At 49.7% G+C, this 27737-nt stretch overlaps 6 protein-coding genes and 2 non-coding genes across 8 annotated transcripts; 2 read left to right on the forward strand and 6 right to left on the reverse strand.

Moving 5' to 3' along the window:
• Positions 1–153: 153 nt before the first annotated feature.
• Positions 154–495, forward strand: F9C07_10515 (uncharacterized protein; the record flags this gene model as incomplete). The annotated part of the gene is made up of 2 exons (XM_041292273.1): positions 154–264; positions 325–495. The coding sequence occupies 2 exons, from the start codon at positions 154–156 to the stop codon at positions 493–495; spliced, it is 282 nt and encodes a 93-aa protein (XP_041146651.1).
• Positions 496–732: 237 nt separating this feature from the next.
• On the forward strand, positions 733–3338 carry F9C07_2283879 (concanavalin A-like lectin/glucanase domain-containing protein). Its single transcript, XM_041292277.2, has 3 exons — positions 733–1964; positions 2024–2477; positions 2528–3338. The coding sequence occupies exons 1-3, from the start codon at positions 1576–1578 to the stop codon at positions 2870–2872; spliced, it is 1188 nt and encodes a 395-aa protein (XP_041146652.2). The 5' UTR covers positions 733–1575; the 3' UTR covers positions 2873–3338.
• Positions 3339–3489: 151 nt separating this feature from the next.
• On the reverse strand, positions 3490–3561 carry F9C07_t161. The gene has a single exon. It is a non-coding gene; the product is annotated as a tRNA-Ala (tRNA).
• Positions 3562–3892: 331 nt separating this feature from the next.
• F9C07_2213266 (uncharacterized protein) lies at positions 3893–6094 on the reverse strand (the record flags this gene model as incomplete). The annotated part of the gene is made up of 6 exons (XM_071509666.1): positions 5334–6094; positions 5043–5225; positions 4795–4993; positions 4426–4731; positions 4213–4284; positions 3893–3902 (listed from the first exon to the last, which is right to left on the reverse strand). Exons 1-6 carry the CDS (start codon positions 5542–5544, stop codon positions 3893–3895), a joined length of 981 nt encoding a protein of 326 aa, XP_071366627.1. The 5' UTR covers positions 5545–6094.
• Positions 4071–4142, reverse strand: F9C07_t160. Its single transcript has one exon. It is a non-coding gene; the product is annotated as a tRNA-Glu (tRNA).
• A 180-nt stretch (positions 6095–6274) lies between the features above and the next one.
• F9C07_2283880 (uncharacterized protein) lies at positions 6275–6717 on the reverse strand (the record flags this gene model as incomplete). Its single annotated transcript, XM_041286043.2, has 2 exons — positions 6275–6597; positions 6638–6717. The coding sequence occupies 2 exons, from the start codon at positions 6715–6717 to the stop codon at positions 6309–6311; spliced, it is 369 nt and encodes a 122-aa protein (XP_041146654.1). The 3' UTR covers positions 6275–6308.
• An 8-nt stretch (positions 6718–6725) lies between these two features.
• Positions 6726–9637, reverse strand: F9C07_2283881 (fatty acid desaturase). Its single transcript, XM_041292281.2, has 2 exons — positions 9127–9637; positions 6726–9077 (listed from the first exon to the last, which is right to left on the reverse strand). The coding sequence occupies exons 1-2, from the start codon at positions 9404–9406 to the stop codon at positions 7948–7950; spliced, it is 1410 nt and encodes a 469-aa protein (XP_041146655.1). The 5' UTR covers positions 9407–9637; the 3' UTR covers positions 6726–7947.
• Positions 9638–27407, reverse strand: F9C07_2283882 (putative nonribosomal peptide synthase). Its single transcript, XM_041286044.2, has 3 exons — positions 20965–27407; positions 14291–20839; positions 9638–14159 (listed from the first exon to the last, which is right to left on the reverse strand). The coding sequence occupies exons 1-3, from the start codon at positions 26926–26928 to the stop codon at positions 10605–10607; spliced, it is 16068 nt and encodes a 5355-aa protein (XP_041146656.1). The 5' UTR covers positions 26929–27407; the 3' UTR covers positions 9638–10604.
• Positions 27408–27737: the final 330 nt, after the last annotated feature.

Below are 27737 nucleotides of genomic sequence, written 5' to 3' on the forward strand. Positions count from 1 at the left end.
ATCCGGCCCCTCCTCCTGACCCAATTAGGAAAGCAACTCACCATATAAATTCCCTCTCCCTCTCCCCAAGAATCCCCATCCCCAAAAGAAAACCACACCCACCCAAGCCAGTCCAATCCAATCCAAAAACCCAATCCAAAAACCCAATCCAAAATGCGCATCATCTCCATCGGCCTCCTCCTCCTCGCCAGCGCTTTCACAGCGCAGGCCTGCACATACTGCCAATGTGAATTCGAAGACGGCTCGCACTGCTGCGTCTACTCTGTACGTCAATTCTTAAGTGATTCAGAGGCGTAAGAGCAGAATGTGCTGACTATTAGATAGGACGCAACACAGGGAAACCTTGACTGTCCCTCTGTGTGCAAGAATGCCCATCGAGCGGACGGAAAGACTAGTGATGATGGTATGCCCGGGACTGCTTGCAATGCCGGTGGAAAGTACAAGTGTGCTTCGGCTTTTACGGCGTTGGATCGTACGCCTTGTTATAAGCAGTAGATTACTTTCTTTGCTTTGTTTTGTGGGAGGAGGTGGCTTGTTGGGTTTGTATATAGGTTTTGATGGGGTAGCAATGGACTTTCTCCATATATGTGGAACGAAACACCTAGAGATTTTGGTGCTGTGCCTTAGTGAGAGGCATATCTTGATCTACGGTAGAGCGGCTATGTTTTGTCTATTGATGAAGCTAACTACTATAGATTTATATGAAGGGAACAGCATGTTAAAGTTTCAGAATCGGGGATTCAACGATATGGTAATGCCTATTGAGTAGTGTCCTACTATCAGCAGCAAAGATATTATTCATATAAAGAGCGAACAGAAGCGCAATTCGTAAATTAACCCGGGATTATTTTGCATACAAACCCTATGATCCACCTCACTCCGGCTGCTCCACTTAATTGCCTGCTTGGATGGACCTTGTTCCTTGGTCTTGGCAGTGCTTATTTCCTCGTCCCTGGCTGTGACCCTGTGCTTAGTGCTTACTAGTCATTCTATGGTTCCAGTGGTCGTATAGAATTTAAACCTGGCTATATATAAGGTTCTAATTGATTGGCGAGAAGCATACGTGAGAACCTTGTATGTGTTTGTTGTTTTGTTTGCCTTAGCAGACATGTCTCTGTTGGGTTTAGCGTGTGTGCCTCAGTTAGGGACGAATGCAAACAAACCATATGGACTGGTGAACATGATGTCTCGCCGTGTAATAAGAACCATTGAAACTTCGATATAAGATGAATCATCGAGGATCTGACGCAATCTCCGATGAGGGATGCGTTGCCTTGACCACCACCCGTTTTCGTTTGGCTCATTTCCCCACGTCCGATTAATCTCCAACTGCATGCAGTCAGGTTACGATACGTGGATTTCCTGAACAGGAGATGATCGGAGGCATCGTTTCACCTCCTGCATTCTGGGTGACGACATTCCAACAGCGTCTCTGATTCAGCACACGATTTCTTATCTTTTCGATTCATCACCACGCGCTGTAGATTCCGACACATTCTTCTCACCACCAATCTCAACCGCACTCCCTACTCCCATCCCTTGATCCAATTCAGTCAGAAGGACAACTTTTGCATCATGACAGTAAAAGCATACCACACACCCGCAGATGATTTCTCGCGATACGGAGGAGCTACAGCTCACCTCCCCAAGCTCGAAGTCAACGGTCTCCAACATGCGGGGCCCCCTCCGGGCCCAGGCGCCAAGTACACACCTCCGCAGCCTGGACCCGCCCAGCCCTGGTACAACCCACGCGGCTGGTCACTGCGCACCAAACTCATCGCAGGCGTCGTAGGCGTTGCAGTAGTCGTGGCTGTCATTGTGGGAGCCGTCGAGGGCACAAAGGCTAATCGCTATCCGGACTATACGAAACTCAATTACCAGCTGGTAGATACGTATTCGGGAACAAACTTTCTCGACCGCTTTGACTATTACCATGGCGAGGACCCTACCGAGGGGTTTGTCCAGTACGTGCCCGTCACCCCTTTATATCATTTCAGATCTTGTACTCATTCGTAACGTTTAGATATGTGGATCAAGCGGCGGCAAATGCGCTGAATCTCACCTATGCTACCGATTCATCTGTCGTACTGAGGGTGGATACCTCGAATAAGAATGCAGTTAAAGGTCGACAGTCTGTGCGGCTGGAGTCAAAGACCGGGTACGATAATGGTCTGTTCGTCTTTGACATCCTTCATACGCCCTATGGCTGTGGTACGTGGCCAGCGTTGTGGTTGACGGATACATACAATTGGCCAGACAACGGAGAAATTGATGTCCTGGAGACGACCAATAATGCTCCCGAAGGCAATGCCGTCACATTGCACACAACACGTGGCTGCAATATGAACGTCAGGCGGAAGCAGACTGGTGATACGGTGTATACAACCTGCGACAACAGCACCAACGGCAACGCAGGGTGCGGCGTCCAAGGATCACCAGACAGCTATGGCGAGCCTTTTAACAACAACGGCGGAGGTGTAAGTTGAACTCCCTATATACCACGATCAAACTAGCTAACACACAGCAGGTCTACGCGCTGGAACTGCGAGACGCCGGCATCCGCGCCTGGATGTTCCCACGAGACTCCATCCCAGACGACATCACGAATTCAAGCAGCTCCCCAGACCCATCCACCTGGGGCACCGCGTTAGCTGACTTCCCCAACACCGACTGCGATATTCCATCGCATTTCCGCAATCAAAGCATCATTGCTAACATCGACCTGTGCGGTACGCTCGGCGCTCAGAAGCAGTTCTACACAGAACAATCTCATTGTCCGGGCACGTGCAATAATTTTGTCGCAACGAACCCATCGGCCTTTACAGAGGCTTACTGGGAATTCAAAAGTTTCAAAGTCTACCAGGCTCGGTAGACTTCTTCAACATTATTTATTATGGATAATGAGCCCCATATATATTTGGGGAGCATAATGTAATTGGTATGAACTAATGCCATATATGGGCGGCTTTCTGCAATCGTCACTTTGCTAACGCATGGCGATTTCAAAAATTGTTAATTGTTATAATGCTTTGCTTTGCACATGTGCGCAGTCTTGGTATGTTGGGCTATCAATAGAATATTGCTAAGCTGTAGACGTGGTGGGAAATGCGGGCAGCTGGTTGCCAGTGGAGTAAATTTGCTATGTATGACTTTGCCCTATGCAGAATAGAGAGAGCTAGAAAAGTGAATTAAGGATCATGTCAGAAAAACTAAATTATTCTCCATTGGTAGTGTACTGTTTACAACTATAAAAACATGGAAGAGGTGCACTGTTCAAATCTCAGAATATATATAACCAAAACAATATAGTATTCACCAGAACACACCACCAACCAAACCACTTAACAAATAGCTATATTAACCAGACCCAAACAGCACAATAAAAAACAACCACTCAAAACATAAATACAAAACAAAAGAATACATCGTAGCTGCAATATTAACTGAAGTACCAAAGTTCTGTTGAAAGGAAAGCAAAAAGAAGTAAACTGGACTTGAGGGGAATTGAACCCCCGACTTCTCGCATGCGAAGCGAGCACTCTACCACTGAGTTACAAGCCCATTGTAACCTGACAGAATTTCTCCGTTAATGAACTGTAATCAAAAGCTTGCACATATACGTTTCAATCCTGCACAATTTTGTTCACTGCAGAGACAATAACCATTCTGTAACTTGGAAGTTAGTAGCCTGTCTTTCATGTTGCTGTAAAACTGTAATGTGACAAGTATTAGTGATTGGAACTCCACTACAAGGTTCCCTCCTTGCCTTTCCCCTCTGATTTTCGTGTATAGAGGAGGCGTCGCATTCTTGATGTGGTGTCAGCTCGATACTTGCAATGGTGATTGTTTTTTGGCTTGTGGAGTGTGAAGACTGGAGTGTCTTGGTCCTCACCTACTTGACGCTGTTGTCAGATAACATATTATAATGATACATATCACATTATAGTATAGCAAAGCTTCGGAAAAAAAAAAGAGTATATAAGGAAAAGCCCAACTTGAAGATACCTCATAGTAGGTGAGAACAAGGAGGACTGACTAACTAGCACCAGAAAAAAAACAAAAAGAAATGCTTCCGATGCGGGGAATCGAACCCCGAGCTGCTGTGTGAGAGACAGCGATGTTAACCATTACACCACATCGGATGATTGTTGAATTGTGTCGTGATATAATGTTATACAAGCCAAAGATGCTCAGTCAGGGATGTCCACACACCGACTCATTGTCAGTGATCGCACTCTGTTATTCGCTTTGTTATCTCTAATAGTTGTCGAGACATAATACATTCTATTGCGTTGTGAGCAACTTAACATCCCTGATATCAACTCTTTCGCTCCCCAAGCGCTCCCCCACAGCTCCAAAACCTCATCCGGTACCTCCCATTTCGCTGTCCGCTCCAAATCTATATGACAACGTCTCTCCTCCTACCTCGCAGGCCGTGTCTCAGAATACGTGAAAACAATTTCAGGATTGTCCGTAAGATACATCGCCATACAAAATTCCAAGCGCAGCAGCCTAGGCATCCGATTCATAGCCTCAGCCATAGACTTCATCAGTGCATTAAGCATCTCCGGGTCTGTCTCCGTCCTCCACTGGTGCCAAGGTTGCTGGCCATTAAGCATAGCCTGTCCCCACTCAGTCTCGTTAGTGCCTAATGGGAAACGACAGATCACAGAGCTGGGATTGCCCGTGTAATACCATCGACCATCGTAGGTTAGCATCGCCTCGTTGATACTAAAATCCTGTATATAGGGGAATGGTGCAGTTCCATTGAAGAGTGCAGGAGAAACAAGTTACAATCCTGTAAGGCTTATAGTTGCCAGGGGAGATGTTTCTGCTAGCTTCCTGATGGAGAGGTTTAATGAATCTCCATCTGGGTAGGCTGGGTCTTCGGTTTGGGTTTCATAGCTGTGGTTGAGGAGGACACTCTCTGTGAGGGAGAGGTATAGGGATCTCAGATTGCTTAAGGACGGCGAGTCCAGTGCTTTGGCGAGAGCTGAATGGTTAGTTGGACTATACCATTGAGGAAAGTTACGGAGACTTACCTAGTCGATACTCCTTCTGTAACTCTTTGTTCTTCGGAGGGGGGGCATTTAGCTTAAGCATTAGGGTCTCCAACCTAGGTAATGAAGAGATAATCCAACCGATCATCGAGGGGTGCGGATTCCGTCTTACGTCCGGGATATATAAAGCTCTGATGTATGGCAATTCTGGTAGGTCCACATTACCTGAAGAGAGGTAGATGTCCCTTAGCACAGGTCCCAGTCACATGTTGAGATCTAGTGGTCGACGACCAAGGTTTTTGTATGAAGAGGTCGCGACTTGGAGGTTGATACCTTGCTTGTCCCATGTTGATAACTCGTTGAAAAGGTCCATGATATCCTTCTCGAAGGCTTTATCATTCGCATCTCTTTCTTTATGTCTCGCGCTGGATGCCGGTAGGTCAATTTCATAATATAGACGTCGCAGCGTTTGCCTCAGCCGTGGAAACGAAAATGTTTGACGAAACTTAAGTAGATCAGAACTGTGCTTCTGGATATCTGTCATCGTGAATCATTCGACTGCGTATTGCCACGAACGGGAGATGGTCGCGTATGAGGCGATTTTAATGTAGGCATTTCTTGCCATGGTTGGGGCCATTGCTTCAGTCTTGATACCTGGATGGGGGCCTCCCGGCAAAGATGGGGAATGATTAACAGGAGGATTTCTTGACTGAGAGAGTCCATCTTGGTGCTGGTGATGGGATTGTAAGGAAATGTTGGATCGATTCTTAGTGATCGGTAAGTGGGTGGGTTTGACGCCGAACGAGTTCCACTCAGTTTTTATTCATGACATTCATTCACTTTGAGAGGTAAGAGAGTTGTTGGGTTTGAGAGTGTAAGGATTGAAAAGATCAGATTAGAAGGAGGATATGCGTAACACATCGAACTCATTGGCGGTAGGCCTACTTAGCAGGTGACCGCAGGTGACCTGAAGGTGCGTGATATCTCGTTCTCTTAAACAAATCAGGCTACGATGACTAACTTCTCTGGTGTTTCAATTGTGATCCCTTCGTGATACAGAGGCTGTAGTACACAGTGGTTAAGGTAAGATATTGTTATATGTTAAAGCAGGTTATGCCACTGGACCAAAATATCTTTGGCAGTTGGTCGTGCCTCGAACCGAGATATGGCCAACATTATATAATGTCAAAGATTATTGTAGTCAGAGAAGGCCCAATTTTGATACGCGCGAAATTTGAAGCCAATGATTACTTCGCACCTTAGAGCTATATACCATAGACCTACAAGGCAAATATAAATACACTGAGTTTACAGAGAAACCATCAAGAAACCCGCCACAGCCGCCGCAACAAAGTACGCCACCCCAAACCAACCACTCACTCTCACAGCAACAGGGCTCACAATACCAGAAGACGCGCCCTCAGAAGTAGAGGTACTAGCCGCGCTACCACCACCAGTAGGATGAGAAGTGACCTTGCCTGTCCCCGCCGATCCCGCCTGGCTAACCAAAGACTTGCAGGTACCAGATAGATCCTTGGGAGACTGAATCGAGGCCGAGCCGTCGAAATCACAAGCAGACTTTCTCTTCCCCTGGTCCCTGTAGTACTGATCAAAGACGAAGGACAATTGGTCCTTACTCGAGCAGACGCTGTAGGAACCATAGCCACCCAGCGGACACCGACATCAGGGAGACACCTGTCAGCGTGGAAAGCTTCATTTCAACGAGCGTTCTATGTGACTATATGCGAGTTCAATATAAACCTTCGCTATATTAGAAGGAATACTAAAGGAAGGAAACAAGCGCAGGAACTGCACCGCGACGACAGAAAGCGAGTGGAAATGCTTCACACAACACAAATGTTTTCTACAACGAGGCGAAGGAGAATTTAAAAGCCCGAAGTGGTGGAGATAGGCAACACTAAAGTCAAAATGCCCCTGCATCAAGGAGATGTCACCGTTGGACTGCACGATCCTCACGCCTCATTCATGCTACCTGGGCTGCTAATGAGACAGAAGGTGCAGTAACTCCCCCAGTGAAGCTGGTAAACCATCGGTGGACTATAATTTCCGCTAAGAACTGAATTAATGCATAACTAACGTGTACTATTGTATATGAGTCACTGAGTAGTGCTATGACCAGCCAGCAGTTTATTGGCTGTAACATGGGGGCGACATGTCAAATTAATGAACCAGCGTATTAACGAGAGCGAAGGAACTCACTACTTGGCAAGAAAGCTTAGCCGACGATTGGCGGGTCAGGCCGATGGAGCCCTAAGAATGGACCCATTTTCAGGGACCATGAGTGGTTAACGGCTTTTACTACCGGTATGCATTCAATTATGGGGCATGTTTCACTGGTTATGCTGTTAAAATACACCGGACTATTTCCATTTCGTTTTGGCCTTTGACACACAATCAATTCCTAGTAAAGCCTGCTTCATAAATATTTGTTTGAAAGCGTTTAGTAGCCTTCTTCTAACAGGCATACCACACCTCGGCCCATGCAAGTTTGCTTTCTATCCGAAAGATGGCAAGTACTCTAGCCATGTGTATACAACAGATTTCAGTGGTGGTCGTCGACTATGCAATTGCTTGGGGTGCGAAATAGCTTATAACTGGCTTCTTGCTATTCACGGATCGATCTGTTCGTATTATGTTAAGAAACGGGAGTGTTTGGCGAACCTGAAGTGCTTCGTGCATCTTAGTCCAAAGTAGTGTCCTGAACTCTACGTAAACTTGCTATCTGGGGTGTAGTTTCGTGTTGCCTAAACTCACAATACACCTTTGTGGTGCTCTACAATGCGTACAAAGTAGGTCGTATACATTAAAGTGCTACAAGCACATACGAGATATGAATTGAAATGGAGTAGGGTATAAGTTGGTCATACTAATCATGCAGCATCCCTAGAACTAAAACAAGAAAAAGAAACCCAAGCTTGATTTAATCTCAAGCACTAACCATAGGAACCGGTTGCACCATTCTAGTAACCTGATCCCCAGCTCTCACGATCCGCCGACCAGTCGAATCCATCAGCATCGGCATCTTCCCTTCCGGCAGAGAACGCTTCCAAATCTCCACCTCACACCCACCCCGCAGAACCGCAACCCGCATAGTCGAAAGCAAATTATGAGCCGCATTAGAATGGTTATAGACCCCACCATTAAAGATAGCCGTAGCGTCTTTACCAACGGCCGACGAAATAAACGCCTTGCCACCAGGATGCTCCTTGATAAAACTCGTAATATCATGAATAACGCCCCCGATAGTAACAAGGGCCCTGCCGTTCTTGGCTTCGGCCACGAACTCGTCCCAGTCCATTACGGGGAGTTGATCAAGGGGAATACCCCAGTCGAGAGTAGAGCGCTTTTGATCGAGCTTCTTTTGCAATTGCTGGATGCGACCTTTTTCGATCTCATTCTGGCGGAATTGCTTGAGATCGTAGGCGAGACCGAGCTGCTTCCAGATCCAGATGGACCATTTTGTTGGATCGTATTGCCACCATTCGATCGCGTTGCGGTAGTCGGATGGAAACTCGTGGTGGAAGTTGTGGTATCCCTCGCCGAGGGTTACGAAGGCGGTTATGACGTGGTCTCTTGGGGAATTGCGATCATCGAAGGGTTGTTCGCCGATCCAATGGGCAAGGGAATTCACACAAAAGGTGGCTTGTTGAATGAAGAAAACGCGGAGGATTCCAGCGTACACGAATCCACCAAGCCAATCACCCCAGCCTAGGCCGCAGACCAACGTCGGAAAGACGAGACACATGAACAGAGCTGACTTGATATAGTTGGTATGCTGCCAGACGACGACGGGATCGGCGTCAAGATCAGTGACGTCCGTGCGACCGATTCGTTTCGGGTTCTGCTTCAGAACCATCCAGCCAATATGCGAATACCAGAATCCTTTTTGGACGGAGTATGGGTCCTTCTCTGTATCCGTGTATCGGTGATGGGAACGGTGGCCGCGGGACCACCATCGGATCGAGCCTTGTCCTGCACCGGCTCCTGCGGCGGCTAGGTAGATCCTCAATGGGAGAGTTGCTTTGTAGCATCTGTGGGCCCAGCAGCGGTGGTATCCTACCACCTGTCAGACATTGGATGAGAGCTCGAAGTCAGGGAGTCATACCGGCCGTGATGCCAAGACCTGCGTTGAAGTAGTATACCACGGCGAAGATGCCCGTATAGAGATGGAGAGGTGTCCAGTATGCTCCAAGGCAGCCTAGGAAGGGAATGAAGAGAATAAAGAAACAGTTCAACCAGTTGACATGCTTGTACCAGTTGCCCCAAGTGATGGGTTGCTCAGTGATGTGCGGCTGGTTGGAGGTGTACTTTTTTCTCATGGGGACATAGTCTGTAGTGCCATCGTTTAAAGTAGCAACTGTCGGTGATTTTGCGTCGAGCGCCATCTTGGGCTCTTTGACACTAGAGGTCCAGTATGATAGTCTAGAAAGTATGATGGTCTAGAGTAATGTGAGGAAAGAACGATGTTTTACTCTGTGAAAGTGTGTAATCCCAGGCCAGCAGTTGGCTGCTATGTATATGAATACGAACTACATTTTCAGTGGCATGATTCAAGTGGCATTAAAATTTCCGCTCAACAGTTGGATTCCAGAGAGAATGAAAGGGAGTGAATCTGTACGGGTGTTGTCCTAGAAGACGTTGGGGCTAAATTGTTGGGGAACGGGTGGTCTGACTCAGTCAGCCCTAAGAAAATTCGAAACAGTTGACTATCTTGGTTGACCCAACCCTAGGCCAATGGCTTAAATTGTGTCACTAACCAAGTGATATGCCTAATATTCTGACTCCCAACCATCCATATGTACCTCGGTCATCGCCGTCACATGCACCTCTGCCATACGTACAGGTCGAGGTGTTCTGGTGCAGCGATCACTAGCGCTCATTGATTGTAAGTTTCACACCTCAACCGTAGAACCTGGATTTTATCATAGGGCCGAAATGCTACTCTGCTAGCTAGCATGGAGGTAGGACAAAAGTAGCTAGGCTTCGGGTTACGCAACAAGAAGACTGAGCGCCGCTGGGTATGGATTAGGAACAACTAGGCTATCCGCACGAGATTGAACCATAGCACCGTTTCCCGAATATGGATCCCTAAAGCTGATCTTAACAAATGTAGACTTAATCTCATTGATTGAGGGTCATTCCGAGAAAGGGTAGAGACGCATTTGCACATATTGATGTGCAGGAGATTGGCGATCAAAGTGTATATCTGTCGCAATACTTTTCCATGTCGTAAAGCAAACAAGTATCGAAAGTTACAAATTACTTAGAAAGATCTCGGAGTCATATGATTGAAAACTTGGTACAGAAAAACCATAACAACACTAATTATACATTACTGGGGTTATACATTAATGAACTAGGGGAAGGGCCGCGTCAAAATTACTTCAGAATCCTTGCGAACCTGCGAATTGCTACGATTTCAGAACCGAAGCTCCACTAGACCACTCCATAGTATATAAGCCACGCACCAGGTCTGCTGGCTTTAAGATTGCCATAATGAGTCAATGAGCCAGAAACAAGTGCTCCTTGAACATGACTCCGACATTCTGTCTTGACGTCCTGCAATAAGTTTCGGTCCTGCGACTACCCACACTCTGCTGATGACAATAGAGTAGGGAAAGATGAAGGCAACCCCATGCTCACGTCCACAGGGTCTACCCTGTCCGGTTCAAGCTCAGTCAGGTTACGATGAGGAAATTGGCAGAACAGTTCAATGGCTTCCGATAACCTATCCGCCATCCACTCGACGCTAGCCTGATCTAGGACGTTTGCAGGACTAGCGATGACTAGGTCAAGAGAGTCCTGGCGCTCAATCGAGATCACATCAACCTGGCCAGCAGGCGGCCGAGAGCTGGCCCAGGTGATATTAGAAAATGAATTTAGGCCGCCTAGCTCCAGGGGCTCGCTTGCCGACTGAAGGGGTTGGTGATGCACAAGGCATCCGAATTTGGCATCTTCCGGCCAGTTGGTGCATTGTCGAACAATATCGCGGAGGCCTACAGCATCGTGCGGCACCGTTGCAACGTGCTGGGCTTGGGTATGGCGCAAAAGATCGGATACCGTCCAATTGGGATCAATAGTGACGCGAACGGGTAGGAATGTGACGCAAGGTCCAAAGACCTTGTCAATATTCGGGAGGTCAGAGCCGCGCCCATGGACAACCTGGCCGAGGATTATATCATATTGCGATTGGTATCGTGCAAAGAGCCATGCTAAAGCTGCCTTGATAAGTGTAGCCACTGTTGCTCCAGCCATAGGAACTGGCCGGCGTATCTCTCTCCGGGCGGTAGTAGGCGACATATTGTCTCCAGGTGGATCGGGCAGCGAAGTAATGCACAGCGGATCGAGAGCATTGGAGGAAGCTCCTCGGAGGTAGTCTGTCCAAAATGATAAACTGCGAGGATGCTCTTTCCCCAGTCGATGATGCAAAACGTCCGTCAATTCGGTGGCAGCTGGTAGTGGCTCCCCGTTGTAGGCAGACTTAATTGCATTCCAGAGGATGGGGAGACAAGCGCCGTCATACTGAGCATGGGAGATCCGCGCAATAAAAGCGCATGTTTTAGATGATGTGCTCGTCAGTGTCGAGAAGCTTACAGGAACAGTTCCAAGTGGCGTAGACGGAGTCGCTTGTCGCTTCGTTTCCAACTGTAAGTATGCTTCTGCGTCCTCAACTTCCAGTTCAGTGAACTCTGGCTCAAGGTCCCGTAGAATCACCTGGAACAACAGGTGGTCCACGGTGACAAAGACCGTTCGCAAAATGCTGTACTGGGATACCACTGTGCAGCATGCCTTTCGCAGACGATTGGTGTCAAGAGACATTGGGAAAAGTTCTGCGAAGTTCACTATAGATGAAGAACCTAGGTAATAAGATTGACTGTCCAGTACAGGCAGAATGCTTTGCACATTATCATGACTGAAGGGAGACCCGTTATCGAAGAAAGACCGGAAGATTTCTGCCGAATGAGAGTCCGCAACGAGCGATATAGCCGGGCTCTCTTGTATGACAGAGACTGGGGCATGCTTTCCATCTACGACAGAAGCCCAGCCCCGAATAGTAGGGTCTCGAAGGACCTCATGAGGGGTGATGTCAAGACCGCCAGCCTGGGCATGGGCGGCAATCTTCATAGCGATGATCGAATCGCCGCCAAGATGGAAGAGACTGTCATCGGCACTGATGCTGTGCGGAGCGAGCTTGAGAAGCTGGCTTAAAATCATCTGGAACTTCTTTTCAGTGGCTGTTTTAAGTGATCGCTTGGATGGTTCTGCCACGCATCGCGCGGATTGGCGATCACTGGGGTGGAGTGCTACTATCGCGTCCCGCAAAAGTCGACGATCCGTCTTGCCTGATTTTTGACGTGGGACAACTACCATGGGCAAGAACAGATCGGGGACCATGAAGCTGGGGAGGACCTCTCGAAGTCGTTGGGCTGCGATCGCTGCATCGTCGTTAAATTCCGGGCTTGGAGAGGTTAACACGTCACGCTCTAGCGAGGAATTTGATATTGACTGTTTAGTGAGGTCTTTCCAGTGGATACAGGCGACTATTCGTGGGTGCACTGAGGGCTCACCCCCCGAAGCCGTTGCTGAATCCTGCGGGAGCATGATCTGCTCGGCAACTACGTCTGCTGCCCCAGGAAAGCAACGGGCTGTATGGTACTCGATATCCTCGAGCTCCACGCGCTGCCCACGTACCTTGATCTGCCGGTCTTTGCGACCCTCGTATCGTAAACTACCATCCGAGGTGTTGTATCGAACCAAGTCACCAGTCTTGTACAGACGCCAGGACGATATGTCCTTCGGGAAGAGTGATTGCAACCAAGCAGGGGGCTCAATGAAGGCGTCGGCAGTCCTCTTGAGGTCGTTGATATAGCCCAAACCAACGGGCGGACCACTGATGACCAACTCTCCGATGGCACCGATGGGCAGTAGTCGATGGTGGTCGTTCTGATCGACCACCCAGAAGTGTACCCCTAGGGCGTAGCCCATGTCCTTCGGATCACAACCAGTAACAATGCGGGGTGTTGCGGTATTCAAGACAGAACACTCGGTTGGACCGTAAGCATTCATCAAGCGACAGACATTAGCCCATTGTTTTATATGCGAGGTGGACATGGGTTCGCCCAGGAGGACAAGGGTTTCTACCCAAGATGCCCTGCCGGCGTCTAGCATCCCAGCAATGGATGGCGTCACAAATGCATGGGTAACTACAATCGGACATACTCCATCCAGCAGCATGCGATTGCGCTCCGACTCGGACATCACGCATACTGTACCTCCCGCAACTAACGTCGTCAGAATTTCCATCACTGACACATCAAACGCGTACGAAGAGAATTGTAATACTCGGGACCCGAGGCCAATGGAGAACGCTCGCATCTGCGCCTGAGCAGCAGCAAGGAATGATACATGCGGAATCATAACTCCTTTGGGAGACCCAGTAGTTCCCGATGTGAAGAGCACATACGCTGGTTGTTCTGGATCAACGATTACCGGTATGTCTGCTGTTCTCGCGCTGTGGTCATAGTTCCTATCCCCGACCACAATTACGTTGTCCGCTAACTTCGAACCAATATGTGCTTGAGTCACTGAAGTAAGGACAAAGCATGCATCTACACGCCGGCAAAGCTCCTGAAGCCTGGTGATAGGATGTGTTGGGTCTAATGGCACGAAGGTGGCGCCGGCCTTCATCACAGCCAGCATGGCCACCGTCGTCCACCGCGACTTTTCGAAACAAAGGGGAACGTAAGTAGCTGGTGTGACCCCTCGGACGACTATATACGCAGCCAATTGTGTGCTCTGAATTTCCAGCTGAGCATAGCTGAAAGACCCATCGAATCCACAAACAGCTGGAGCACTCGGCTGACGCAGGGCAACTTGAGTGACTGCCTGATGCACACAGTGGAACTCTGGCTCGTGCAGTGCAGTGTTCCAGCGCAGCAACCGTTCATGGTCATTGACGCTTAGAAGATGTAAGTCGCCGACCTTTGTACGGGGATTGCGAAGAATAGACGAAATCGCCTCTGAAAAGTAATCTGCTAATTGTGTGGCCAAGATGGTTGAGACTCGAGAGGGGCGATATGACATAGATACTCGGACACCCCCATGTTGGTCTATCAAAGCATAGAGCATAATGTCTTGCTGTTGATTTTGTCTCGGGTTAGTAAGAGTCCTGACTAGCCACATGTGGGGATGCGTAAATGAACTAGTTTACTGCAGTTCTGATGTCTGCGAATAATACGGCAACACGAACTAGGGAAGAAATTACTCACCGAAGTTGGATCAAGCCCACCGACTGGCTCGAACGTGAGGGAGGATTCACATGGCTCTGATCCATTGTCAGGAAGGGCATACTGGACATTGATGGCCGTGGAGGCCAGCTCTTGCACCGTGACACCTGCTGCTCGTGCGATCTCCGATAACGGGAAGGTTTGGAAGGATAGGATGTGACCATAGTTTTCTTGCAGAGAAAGAGCAGCCTGATCAAGCGATAAATGCGGTGCCAGACGCACTCGACATACTGCCATGTTGGCTATCTGGCCAACCGTGTACTGAATGTTTTTTACTGGGACATGGCGGCCTTCGGTCAGAACCCCAAAACAAACATCATCCGATCCGGAGAAGGCGCCTAGGGCCATGGCCCAAGCGAAATAGAGGAGGTTTGATGCCGTCCAGTCTGTCCGTCGACAAAATGTGTTAATATCCATCCCACTGCAGGCCAAAGGAACCTCCAGCCGCTCCAAAGGCTTGGTAGGTTTGTCATCTGCCGTCCAAGGATATGGAAGGGAGAGGGGCTGCATCCCCGTCAGGTACGAGCTCCAGTACGCACGCGCGGGCTCTTGCGGCTGCTTATGGACGAAATGAAGATAATCATGATACGCATCCTGCGCGCCGTGGGAGAGATCTTGACCGTCATAAAGGGATTTTAAGTCCTGCACTAATAATGAGACGGACGTCGCATCGATAATGGCATGGTTAATGTCCAGCCGGCAGAACACAGATCCATTCGCCGAGTGGCAAATGGTGAATTGGTGTGGGATATCACTGTCTCGTCGGACGTCCTCAGTTAGGCAGATAGGCAAACCCTTGCTGTCGATTGGCGACTCAGGAAGAATGTAGACAGGTGCATCGATGTGACGGAATAAACGGAGCTGGAAACCATCACCTTCTAGCTTTGCATCGTTTTTAAATACAGCTCTTAATGCGCCATGTCGGGCGACAACCTGTTGCCATGCTCCTACCAGACGATCAAGGTCGACCGGTGCATTGCCACTCCCTCGAACCTTCCAAATGAAATAGGGAGCATAGCTGAGGGGGTCTTGCATTTGAGTCAGCAATATACCGCATTGGACAGGCGTGCAAGGTAAGAGCTCCTCGGCCTTGTCAGTCGAAGATGTTTCGACACCGGCACCAACATCTCCCCCTTGACGGTCCTGTTCGGCCGCTTGGTGCCCAGTGGCCTGAGGTACAGGTATGAATTGAGCAAATTTCTCCACGATACGCCGGATAGACTTCCACTGGAAGAGGTCCGCCACGGCGTGTTCAATGCCCGCTGCACGGGCTTGACTTGTGGCCTGCATGGCAGATATGGAATCCCCGCCTAATCGGAAGAAGCTGTCTTCTGCCCCGATATTCTCGGGCGAAATCCCAAGAGCTTGTGCCCAGATCGACTGCAGGAGCCGTTCCACGTCGGATGACATGGCCTTATGCCTTCCTGGAGCGGTACCGGTGCTACCCTGTTCCAGCTGTTGGCGTGTCATTGATGAAGCTGCCTGTCTCAGTCCGCGACGGTCGACTTTGCCGCCAACCGTACGAGGCATTTGCCGCAAGGGGACAAAGATACTGGGCACCATATAATCTGGGAGACACTCTGCCAGTTTGGATTCAGTCGTCTTGACGTGGTCAGGAAAGCTGGGGATAGCAACAATGTCAAGTCGCTGTTCACCAAGCTCGGGAGGCTTTTCGGTGTCCTGCCCTTCCCCTCCAACGGAGAGAAAGGCAACTAAACAGGGGGCTCCCCGGCCATCAATGGGGGTTAAAATTTCAGCAACAACGTCAGTCAGTATCCCTGGGAAAGATCGCTGAATTTGCTCCTCAATTTCCTGAAGCTCCAAGCGCTGACCTCGTAGTTTTGCTTGTGTATCCTTCCGTCCATGGTACACCAGCGAGCCGTCATCCTCGTAGCAGACCAGATCACCAGTGCGGTACATCTTAGGTTGGCTCATATTGCTCTCTAGCCCAAAGCCCTCTAACCATGCTGGTCCCCTGATGAACGCGGCGGCTGTTTGATCTGGGTCATTCAGGTAACCCCGACCAAGGAGAGGGCCCTGCAAAACTAGCTCGCCTACAGCACCGATTGGAGCCAGTTGATAAGGGTTCCGTGGATCAGTGATCCATCCAACGCTAGCCACGGAATGACCGATACTGGCTGGCGTGGTCCCAAGGGTGCAATTTGATTGCATACTTGACAAGATGGTGCATTCAGCAGGCCCGTAGAGATTCATCAGGCGCACCCTCCCCATCCACTTGACAAAGTCATCGCGCCGAGCGGCTTCTCCGACAAGCATTAAGGTACGCACAGAGCCTAAGGCATTCTGTGGTAACGCACGCGCTAGCGACGGCGTCAGCAACGCATGTGAGGGCCGAAGGTCTTGTACAGCTTCGGCGAATCGCTCTTTGCGACCTGCCTCTGATGGAACACAGACACAAGCACCTGCGATGAGTGTGCTAAGCGTTTCCAAGATACTAACATCAAAAGCATATGACCCAAAGTGAAGAATTCGGGCATCAGGAGCGATTCTCGCCCGCCGCGCGTATTCTTGAGTCATTGTGACAAACGGTCCATGATTGATAATGATGCCTTTCGGCTTACCAGTTGAGCCGGATGTAAAGACACAATACAGGGCGTCGTTCGGACTCGGACACCACGCAGGGCTATCAGTTGAGATGTTTGGAGAACTGTCTGCCAGTCTCTCATCAACCACCATGGTATCCGCGACCAGTGCTTGTGCCTCTTTCGCGTTTTGGTCCGTGGTCAATATAATTGAGGAGTCTATGTCATTGCAAATAAGGCGGAGGCGGGCGAAAGCGTATGACGGTTCTAGCAAGACAAAGGCTGCTCCTGCTTTGATGATACCTAGCATAGCGACCATTACCCAACGGGACCGGTCCATAAGTATGGGAATTATGCTCTTTGGATGGGTATTACGACGTTGTAAAAGGCTGGCGACCTTATTGGACCATCTGTCAAGATCACTATATGTGAAGCTGCCGTCCCAACCACAAACTGCTGGAGCAAGTGGCTGCCGTGAGCACTGCTGTTGTATGGCCCCAGGCACCGTTTCGCGCACCATGTCTGGAATTGTGCCATTCCAGATCTTCAATTGCTGCATACTAGACGGATTGAGTTCCGCAAGAATGTCGCGTACTGGCGACTGCGGCAGTCGGTGAACATTCTGCAGGATATGGCTGAACTGACTCATGATATGTCCCATCTTCCAACGGGAGATAACCTGATCATCGAACGTAGCTGTAACTGTGATAGAATCTGGGTTCAATACACAGTTGAGCACAACAGCGTATGATGCAAAGGCCCCATCTCTGGCTTTGACGCCCATGGAGTTAAACAGGTTCTTATAAGCCGGGGTGTCATTCAACTCCTCCGCTGGTTCAACATTTAGTAACGTTTGGAAAGAGCAGGCACGCACTGCTTCTGGCCCCAACTTCGCGATCTGCTGCAAGCCAACATGCTCAAAAGGAGTGAGGTTAGCAGTTCGAGTCTGGAGACCTTTTAGTGCCTTGCTAATGTTCTCGTTCGTATCGATGTTAACCCGTAGGGGGAATGCACATATTGTCGGGCCACTTATCGCTTCAACACCAGGAACAGGAGCTGTTCGCCCTGAGGAAACAACACCATAAACAATCTCCGACTTGCTCTGGTACTGTGCCTGCACTAATGCCCACGCGAGCCGAACAGCAGCGGTGCGTGTGACGCTAATCTCTTCAACTAACTCAATTGGTATGGAATGCTCAACCTGGCTTGTTGCCTTGGCTCGATACGATATTGAGGGAACCACGGGGAATGGCTCAACATCCAAACCGTTGAATTCGGTCCGCCAATGGTTTAGCGAACGCTCAACTTGCGAGCAGGTGTATTCAATGAAGTGTTGAAAAGGAACCGGGTCACTTGAGAGGTACTCATCAGAAACATAGGCCTTGTGAGCGCAGTGGAGGAACTGTGGCAGTGCCCACGCATCGTACACTGCATGATGCATTGTGAGAGTCATCTTGCAAGTAGCCCCTATACTGATCCTTACATGGAACAACGGAATGCCGAATATTCCATCATCGCGGCCACCTATGGGATCGAGTCCACCCAGAGCAAAGTCTTCTGCCTTCACCATCTGTGATTCGGTCCATCCTAATTCCTGGTTGCGGAGGACAACTTGCCAGCAAGCAAGATCCGTGGTCTGGATGAGACGAGTGCGAAGAATGGGATGATGAGTGACCACCCTCTGCCAAGCATAGCGTAAACGTATGATATTGATGTCTGGGGGAAGACTGTATTCGTGGTGGGCGACGTATGCTCCCGCTCGCTCAGCTGTCAGGGCCGCCATCCCGGCCTGCATGGCCGTGCAGGGGTAGATGTCTTCTATATCGTCCTGATCAACGCTGCATTGTATCATGGCCTGCTTCTGTATTTCTGCCTCCCGCCCGTATGGAATGAGCGAAAATGGGGCCACAGGGGGCCTGGTTTGTTCGTATTCATGCGCCTCCTCGCTATGGCCGGTGACAGAACTAGCTAACTCGCGAAGCTGAGAATGCGCAAATACATCTGCCACTGCAACATGAAGACCGCGTGTGCGAGCTGCAGATACTAGCTTCATTGCCGTTATTGAGTCACCTCCTAGGGAGAAGAAGTCATCTTCGGGTCCAATAGCTCCCTCACGGCAATGCAGTAACTGGGACCACAGCTCCCTCAGTGCTTGCTCCTCTGCACTAAGGTCCGTTGCTTTGTAATCTTTCGTATCGCTATTGCATCCATCCCGCTGTTTCTGCATCAAGCTCACGCCCATTTTCCGTATGCGGGACCTGTCTACCTTTCCGCTTGGTAATTGTGGCACCTCTTGGAGGCGGAATAAAAATGACGGACGCATGAAGGGAGGTACAGCTCTTAGTAAATGGCTCTCCGCGATCGACACGGCGGATGCGAACTCGTTTTCATCTTGGGTAGGTTGTGAGACTGCTGCAATCAAGTACGTCTGATCGGCATCATTACTCGCCACGATGTCGGCGAAGACATCCGGCGTGCCAGGAAAGCAATGTCGTACATGATATTCGACTTCTGCTAGCTCAATCCGCTGTCCACGTAGCTTTACTTGACGATCCTTGCGTCCCATATATATTAGTGTTCTATCAGTGAGCATTCTGACAAGGTCTCCGGTCTTATAAAGGGTTCCGCCCTGTGAGCAGGATATGTGCTGTAGCCAGGGAATGTCATGAAGGAAGGTGACAGCCGTAAGCTCCGGCCGACCTATATACCCCTGGCCCACGATGGGCCCCTCAATGAGCAGTTCCCCTACGGCGCCGACAGGGACCAGCCGTTCAGAATCATATCGGTCGGTTACCCAAGCTCGTGCACCGGTGGGACGGCCTATGTTGGTTGGTTCACTCATTAAGACCGTTGTGGAATTCTGTACAGTTGCAATAACAGAACATTCAGAAGGTCCGTAGGCGCTCATCAACTTCACATATGGCGACCACTTTTGCATGTCAGAGGGCGACAGACTTTCACCACCTAGAACAAGTGTCTTTAGAGATGCCGCCTTCTCGGGGTCAAGGGTTCGTGCTACGGAGGGGGTAAGCAATGCCCAGTCGACCTGGGTTTCCTGGATGAAGTCTGACAGTCTCTCTTGCCGGTCCTTGTCGGAGGGTATACAGATGCAACCACCCACCATGAGGGTGGTAAGTATCTCCATCACTGACGCATCGAAGGCAAACGACGCGAACTGAAGCACTCGAGAGCCCTCAGCTAGACCGAGAGCTTTACTGTGTGCTTTTGCTCCCGTGACATACGATTCGTGCCCAACGACGCTCGCTTTCGGCTTTCCTGAGGAGCCAGAAGTAAAGACTGCATACGCCGCCGTAGCCGGGCACACGCGCTCCACGGCTGAGGGTATACGATGCCTTCTTGCATCGCTCTCGCTGCCAAGCTGTTCAAGCACAATCACAGCATCTGCAATCGTCCCTGCTAGGGGTGCGAGCCTTGTACAAGTGAGAATGAGTTGGTTGTGGATGTCATTCTTCATTATATCTCGCAGCCGCTCCATGGGGTGACACGGATCCAATAATACGAATGCACCACCGGCCTTCAGGACTCCTAGCACCCCAACAACTACCCACCGGGACTTATCTGCGTATAACGGCACAAAGACATTAGGGCCCACTCCATGCTGGGAAAGGCGCTCCGCCAATATGGTTGAAAATTGGTCTAGCTCTGCATAGGTCAAGGATCCATCGGACGCAGTAACTGCAGGCGACGAAGGGTTTTTGATGGCGAACTGTCCTATTTCATCGTGAATGCAGCTTCGCACACTAAGAGGGGCTTGCTTGTTCCAGTCCATTATGCAATCTCGATTCAACTGACTGACCTGGTCAAGCTGACCTAGTTGATCCGAGACTCCAGATACAAGCTGATAGACGATATGCTGGAAGGTGCTAGCGATCAGTTCCGCTTGCAATTCTGTCAACATATAGGACCAATAGCTCAGCTCTGCCTCTATAGTCTTTTCTCTCTCCATGATATTGAGGGTCAACTCGTACTGTCTTCAATGTCAGTAGGTATTTTGACTTCGGGTGCATCCGAGATAATCTATATTTTGCCAAGCACAAGGGAATATGAAGTACGGGCATAGGTACGCCAGAGACACTACTGAGATCAACTCACCTCCGTTGCATCACACCCACCTCGATTTCTGATCACCGTACTAGGCGATAATGGAGTTGCTTTATCGTTTGCCTTCTGCAGCGATAGGGCTGTGTTGAAAAGTGGTCGACCTGTCAAGCCAAGAGAGTGTATAATATCTGGTAATGGGCTATGTCTGTTGTCCAGACCACGCCCATACGCGGCCTGGCTATTCGAAAGTATTGAAGAGATCAATTCTTGCGGATCGAAAGAAAGCCTGGACACAAGAAGATTTATCATTGGGCCTGCAATCTCCTGGGCGTTAGGGAGAGGAATATCTCGGGCCGACACCAAGAAGCCAAAGCATACAATGTCGGACCCTGTATACGCTTGCAGCAGAAGGCCCCAGGCCACCTGGAAAAGATTAGGAATAGTGGTCGCATGGTGTTGACAGAAGTCTCGTAAGCTCTGAGCAGGGTCCAATGTAAAACGCAAGGAGCGAAGTGTTTTCTGATCCGACGGAGGAGAGACACTCAGCCGAGGAAAGAGACATGGTTGAACTCCATCCAGATACCGTAGCCAATATGCCTTTGAGTCTACCTCGGTTTGGCTATTGATATAACCAATATAATCACTGTATGGTGGAGCGACAGGTCTGGGGCTTAGATCGTCATACGCCCGTTGAAGGTCCGTGAGAAAAATTTGTTGCGTGTAACCGTCGACCAGCATATGGTTAATAACCAGCTCACAGCGGACACTATTATCTGGCATGGCGTGGACTTTGAGTCGGTGAGTTGGAGTTAGTCTGTTGTTGCATTTCCCGTGCTGATCAAGAAGCAAAGGAAGCATTTTGTCGTCAGGTGACCATGTTTGCACTTCGCAATCTTCTATATCTGCCTTTGCTGTCTTGAGAACTATTTGTAAGGGCTCGCACCCTCGACTTGGATCGACAAAGAATACAGTCCGAAGGATCGGATGGAGGTTGACCACTTTTTGCCATGCTTGTTTGACCTGAGAAATACTCACTGACGTACAGAGGTCTGTGGATGGATAGAGTGACCATTGGAGTCGCGACCAATATCTTCGGGGATCTCTGGATTGACTCAACCACATGCCAATTTGAGCTGGGGAGCATGGATAAATATCTTCTATCTCTGAAAGATGGACTTGATGGCCGATCTCACTAATCAATTTCTCGAATTCGCCATGGTTGCCTAGCGACAAGAGTGGAAAGTCGGAAGGAGCAAGTTGTCGATGCCCTCGGAGCGCTTTTGGTAGGTCCTCGAATGCCCTCTCACATTCGTGGAACCATTTCTCAAGCCTGGCTTGGTGACGCATGTGTCGATTATACATGAATGAAATGTTGAGTTGGCCATTCATTACCACTGCAGAGACATCGATGAGGGCAAAACGAGGCATATCCTCTGGCATCTCAATGATCCCATGGTCAGGGATTGCAGCAAGCTCCAGAAGTGCATCTCGACGCTCCAGCTGCTGGAACAATCCTGTGTAATTAAACAGGATCTCCATTGGCGACTGTCCCTGATGGTAGTGGCGGCCTTGGGGGTGCAGAAAGCGCGAGGAAAAATATGTCCATCCATTCGCTGGAATTGCACGACGTGCCTCTTTGGCTCGCAGCACAAATGTGGACATGTCTTCCTCCTTGCTCACCGGGGCCCATACAGGAGCCAAAGTCGTGAACCAACCGACTGTGCGGGATAGGTCGATGTGTAAATCCCACGGCTCACGACCATGGCCTTCTGTAAATATAGTGGGAGGTTGTCGATCATGGAATACTTGGAGAAATGAGTACAACAGGGCAGCGTGAATCAACTCGACTGGGCGAGTGCGAAAGGCATTGTTAGCATGACCCAAAATTGCCTGTGTCACCTGTTCTGAGACAGCGACGGAATACTGCTTTGCCTCTGCCCAAATATTCCTGTCTACCAACGTCTGTCCACCCCAATAAGACAGTGGTGCTGGAGGGACCTCACCCGGCAATGCTTTTCGCGGCTCAAGAAATTCGGCAACATACTCTTCCTGTAGATGGCACCATTGCTGAAAGGACAGAGGGGCCAGACCTGCTAAGGTACCTGTGGCTAAGAAGTCTTCCAGATCTTGTAGGAGGACGCGCCAAGACACAAGGTCTATCACAAGATGATGTGCCATCAGCGATATGTACTGGTCGCCTGTTGCAGTTGTTATGATATCAACAACAAGTAATATTCCAGTCCTGATGTCTAGCAAGCCTTGACTGTCCACTAATATCTCATGGATTCTAGTGTCAAGGCGCTGTAAGGTATGTTCTCGAATGACAAAACAGTCTGGACCATATTTACGTATCCTTTGCACCCAAGGTCCAGTAGGTGGGCGGTGGAACTGAGCCCGCAACATAGAATGTCGACGTACAATTGCCTCCATTGCCTTCCAGATACGAGCGTTGTCCTGACGCCTCGAAAGGCGGAGTAGGAATTGTTGGGTAAACCGATTATGCCCATTTGGGCATAACTCAAAGAACAATTGCTGGATGGGGGAGAGCCGAAACCAGGTATCTTCTGGATATTCTTTGGTGGCACCAGGATGATAGCTACTGACCGGTTTCATATTGTGTGCCAATTGAGCTATGGTGGGAAATTGAAATATGTCAGCCACACTGACTCGATAGCCAGCAGCTTGGCAGTTGGCCCCAACTTGCATGGCGCTGACGGAATCTCCACCAAGGTTGAAGAAGCTCTCAGTTATACCAACCTCGTTGGCGTTCTTGTTCAGGACCTGCGCCCAGATGCTTTGCAGGAGGACTTCCTCGGGGGTGGAAGGAGGCTGTGGCGAGCACGGCGCCACTCGGTAAGATTTCACGGTTTCAGCAGAGAGTGTACCAGCGTGTGTTCGTAGCTGACGACGGTCCAACTTTCCACTGGGTGTTAATGGCATGCGGCGAACGGGAAGAAAGAGGTTGGGGATCATGAAGGATGGCAGCAAACTCGATAATCGGGACTCGGCAACTGTACATGAGTGGCGGAAGATGTCGTTAGGAGCCAGGAAAGCACCACCATCCGGCTCTTGATCATAAGTACCATCTGACGTGGCTGGCCAACAGATAAATGCAGTAAGTGTGTTTACTGGAGGGTGGACATTATCGTGCTGTACCATGTCCACAACAACCTGTGGAGCATCGGTAAAAGCAATGGATTGCAAAAGGTGCTCTATTTCACCTAACTCAATGCGCTGCCCGTGGAGCTTAACTTGGGTGTCTTTGCGCCCTAAACAGCGAAAGCTTCCAGTATTTGTGTTTTGTACCAAGTCACCGGTCTTATACATGCGGCCATGGACTTCACCAAACTGCCCCCTCCACTTCGGGGGATGAATAAAGCTCTGGGCTGTCAGCACAGGGTTGGAAAGATATCCGGGTCCAACAATTGGGCCTTCGATTAACAGCTCGCCTGTACTACCCACTGGCATCAAGATCTGAGGATCCTCAGGGTGCACGACCCAACCGACGCCGCCCGTAGGCAAGCCAATATTTTTCGGATCATGCTCGGTCAGGGTTGGCTGAACACTAAACACAGCCGAGCATTCTGCTGGACCATATGCGTTTCGCACATGAACGAATGGCTTCCACCGTGCAACGTCGCCATCGAGGACAGCCTCCCCGACAAAAGTAAGGTCCTGAAGTGTAGGAAGGTCTGCCGGTGAGAGGATCCGTGCTACAGACGGTGTGAGGCAAACGTTGTTCACAGAATACTTATTGATAGTCTGCGCGAGGCGGCTGCGGCACTCATCAACATCTGGAACACAGACGCATCCACCCTTAATAAGCGTACTAATATGCTCAATGATACATGAATCGAATCCCGGAGAGGCGAATTGCAGAACACGGGAATGGGATGTAAAATTGTATTGTTCCGCATGGGCTGTAGCGCTCGTCGTGTACCCTCCTTGCTCTACCACCACGCCTTTTGGGGCCCCTGTAGAGCCAGAGGTGAACGTAGCGTACATGGGGTTTTGGGCAGAGCATCTCGCTATAGGACCGGTAACATCACAGGTCCGCACCCGCTGAAGAAGCAAATGAGGATCTTCCTCATCGATCACTAGAACCCCAAGGCCGAGTTGTGACGCGAGGCTACGGGTCTCATTCGTGCTGACCACTAATGATGATTTGACAGCCTCACACATCTGGCGAAGCCTGCTTAGCGGATACGATGGATCGAGTAAGGCAAACGCTCCGCCAGCCTTCATGACTGCTATCATCGCAAGTCCCATCCACATTGACTTCTCTAGACAGAGAGGAACGAAAACGCCCGGCGCGACGCCATGTTTCTTGAGTCGAGTCATAAGAGCATGCGAGAGGCGGTTAAGCTGGTCATAAGTGAGATTGCCTCCCCAGCTACAAATCGCAGCCGCTTGAGGTTGCTTCAGAGCCATCTCGTGAATCAGCTCGGGTACTGTGCTCTTTGCCACTGAGGGAATTGGCAAATTCCAGGCAGAGAGACTTTGTCGATCTTTAGGGCTGAGTGAGTTGATTTCGGACAATTTCAATTTGGGATGCCCCTCCACCTGGCAATATATATGTGCCAGCTGATGCAATATACGATTCGTTTGCTGTGGTTCTAGGATCGCCGGATCAAACGTTGCTTGAATAGTCAAGGACCGGGACGATGGCCGGCACCGTAGAATCAACGGGTACGTATCATACGTCTCTTGGATCTCCGAGTTATTTTGAAAGATCGAGGGGACAGGATCACTCTGCTCTGGCTCCACAGCGAGCAGCGTGTTGAAGCGACACCCTGCGGCTGGACCAGGCCCAAGGTGCATCACGTACTGAAGCCCGATATGTGCAAACTCCATTGTCGCTGCGTATTGGTACTGAATAGTTTTAAGTGCGTCTGTAATGGTATGCTGTGGCTGAAGCTGAACTCGCACTGGGACGCAGACCAAGGCTGGCCCACTCAGCTTATCAATGCCATTCATGGGAATGCCTCGACCCGTATCGATTGTTCCAAAAAGAACATCGTCTGATCGCGTATACAAAGACTGTAGAATCGCCCAGGCCAGTCGCACCTTAGCGTTTATGGGAAACGCTAGTCTGCGATCATGGCTGTAAGGGAAAGCTTGAGTCAATTCTTCTGACAATACAGGCGTATATCCAGGGACTGGCAGAGATGGAAATGCCTTCATGTCGCTCTGGTGCGCCTTGTCGAACTGCTCCCTCCAGAATTTGGCAGACCTCTCCTTTGATTGTTCGATATACTCGATCAATGGCCGAAAAGGACGGGCTCCCAATACTTGCCCCTGGTACGCGGCATCCACGTCACGCAGGAGAAGTCTCATGGACCAGTCATCGCAGAGGGCGTGGTGCATTAATACTGTCAAGACATGTGCTGAGGGGTCCCATATCAGTCTTGCGAGCGGAGAGCCTATCTTCCATATGGTACGTGACTGGTTTGTTGTGTTTTCGTCTGAATTCTCCGCATCGCCAGAACAGACTGTGTCTTGGTCAAAGGCATTATAGCCTTGGCAAACTATCCAAGGAACCGACTCCCGCAGCACCACTTGCATACAGCTGCTGTGTTGCGTGGGAACTATCCGTGTTCGTAGTATTGGGTTCGCTTGGGCAGTCTGATCCCAGGCTGACCTCAAAAGATCAATGTCGATGCTGTGTGACAAGTGATACTTGTACATCACTGTGTATGCTGTGGAGTCTTTAAGCGTGAGCGCCATCATTCCTTCTTGGAGAGGGGTGCATGGGTATATATCTTCAATTTCATCTACCGTGCAATGGCATTGGCTTGCGATTCTTGACACTTGCTCCAGCCATTTTGAAGGGACCGTATCCTTATGTTTCCGGCCATTGGCCGTTGCAAATGCATTCTTCGACAGCCTATTATATTTTCCGGTTTCTGTTCCATTAGTAGGGTCTGTGCTGTCAAGTGGTGGTACGGTATGTTTCAGCCTAGGCTCTCCCGCCAGAGGGCAAATGGGATGAGGGTTAGAATCTCCGGAGCCCATTTTCTCACCGTATACAGGCTGTTTGAGTTATGAATGTGGGTGTTTTTCAATCTAACCCTCTCTTTTGTTTCTTCTTTCCCTACCTTTTACTTTCCTGTTATATTGGCTTTTTGGTGGCCTTCCTTTAGTGATGCGTATTTCACAGTTGTTTTCTTGACATGATCTCAAGGTGCTTGTGGAATAGAAGCGCAAAACAGATGACTGAATTAATACAGAGAATTCAATGAAATGGAGAACAATATGAAAGTCGACCGAGCTCGTTCACATTCACAAAAGTATTTAAGCTATTTCCAGACGGTACATACTGTCCTAGCCCTTTTCCTGTACATCTTTATATACGCGCCTCCTGGGAGTCACCTAGGGCAATCCAATCTGCAGAATACCATACCGCCAAGTCTATACACCCAAGTCGATGAGCTCGAGGACTGGTCTCGAACGATTGAGACCTTCATGCTTGTGTTTACCTCATGATCTAGGATGGTAGTAGACAATGTAACCGGCTAGTCGAGAACATAGCAGTGGATGTTTTAGCCGCTTGATACGAGATCCAAGATCGAGGATCATGGCTTAGTCCAGCCACAATAACACGTCAGGAGACAGCTATTGTGGCTTTGTGTGTTGTTACTGGCTGGAGACATCAGCCGTCGGGAGTGTTCCCTGGTATTGTCCGATCAAGGTTGTTGGGAACCATGGGATGGCAACGCTCCATCCCGAACTCCACGGAGATGCCCATCGCTCTGGGCGCCGTCATACTACTTTTCTAGAGCCGGAAACGGAAGGAACACCTATTTATAAAGAGCTCAAATGGT

This window comes from Aspergillus flavus, chromosome 4 (genome assembly GCF_009017415.1).
Source record: "Aspergillus flavus chromosome 4, complete sequence".
NCBI classification, from domain to species: domain Eukaryota; kingdom Fungi; phylum Ascomycota; class Eurotiomycetes; order Eurotiales; family Aspergillaceae; genus Aspergillus; species Aspergillus flavus.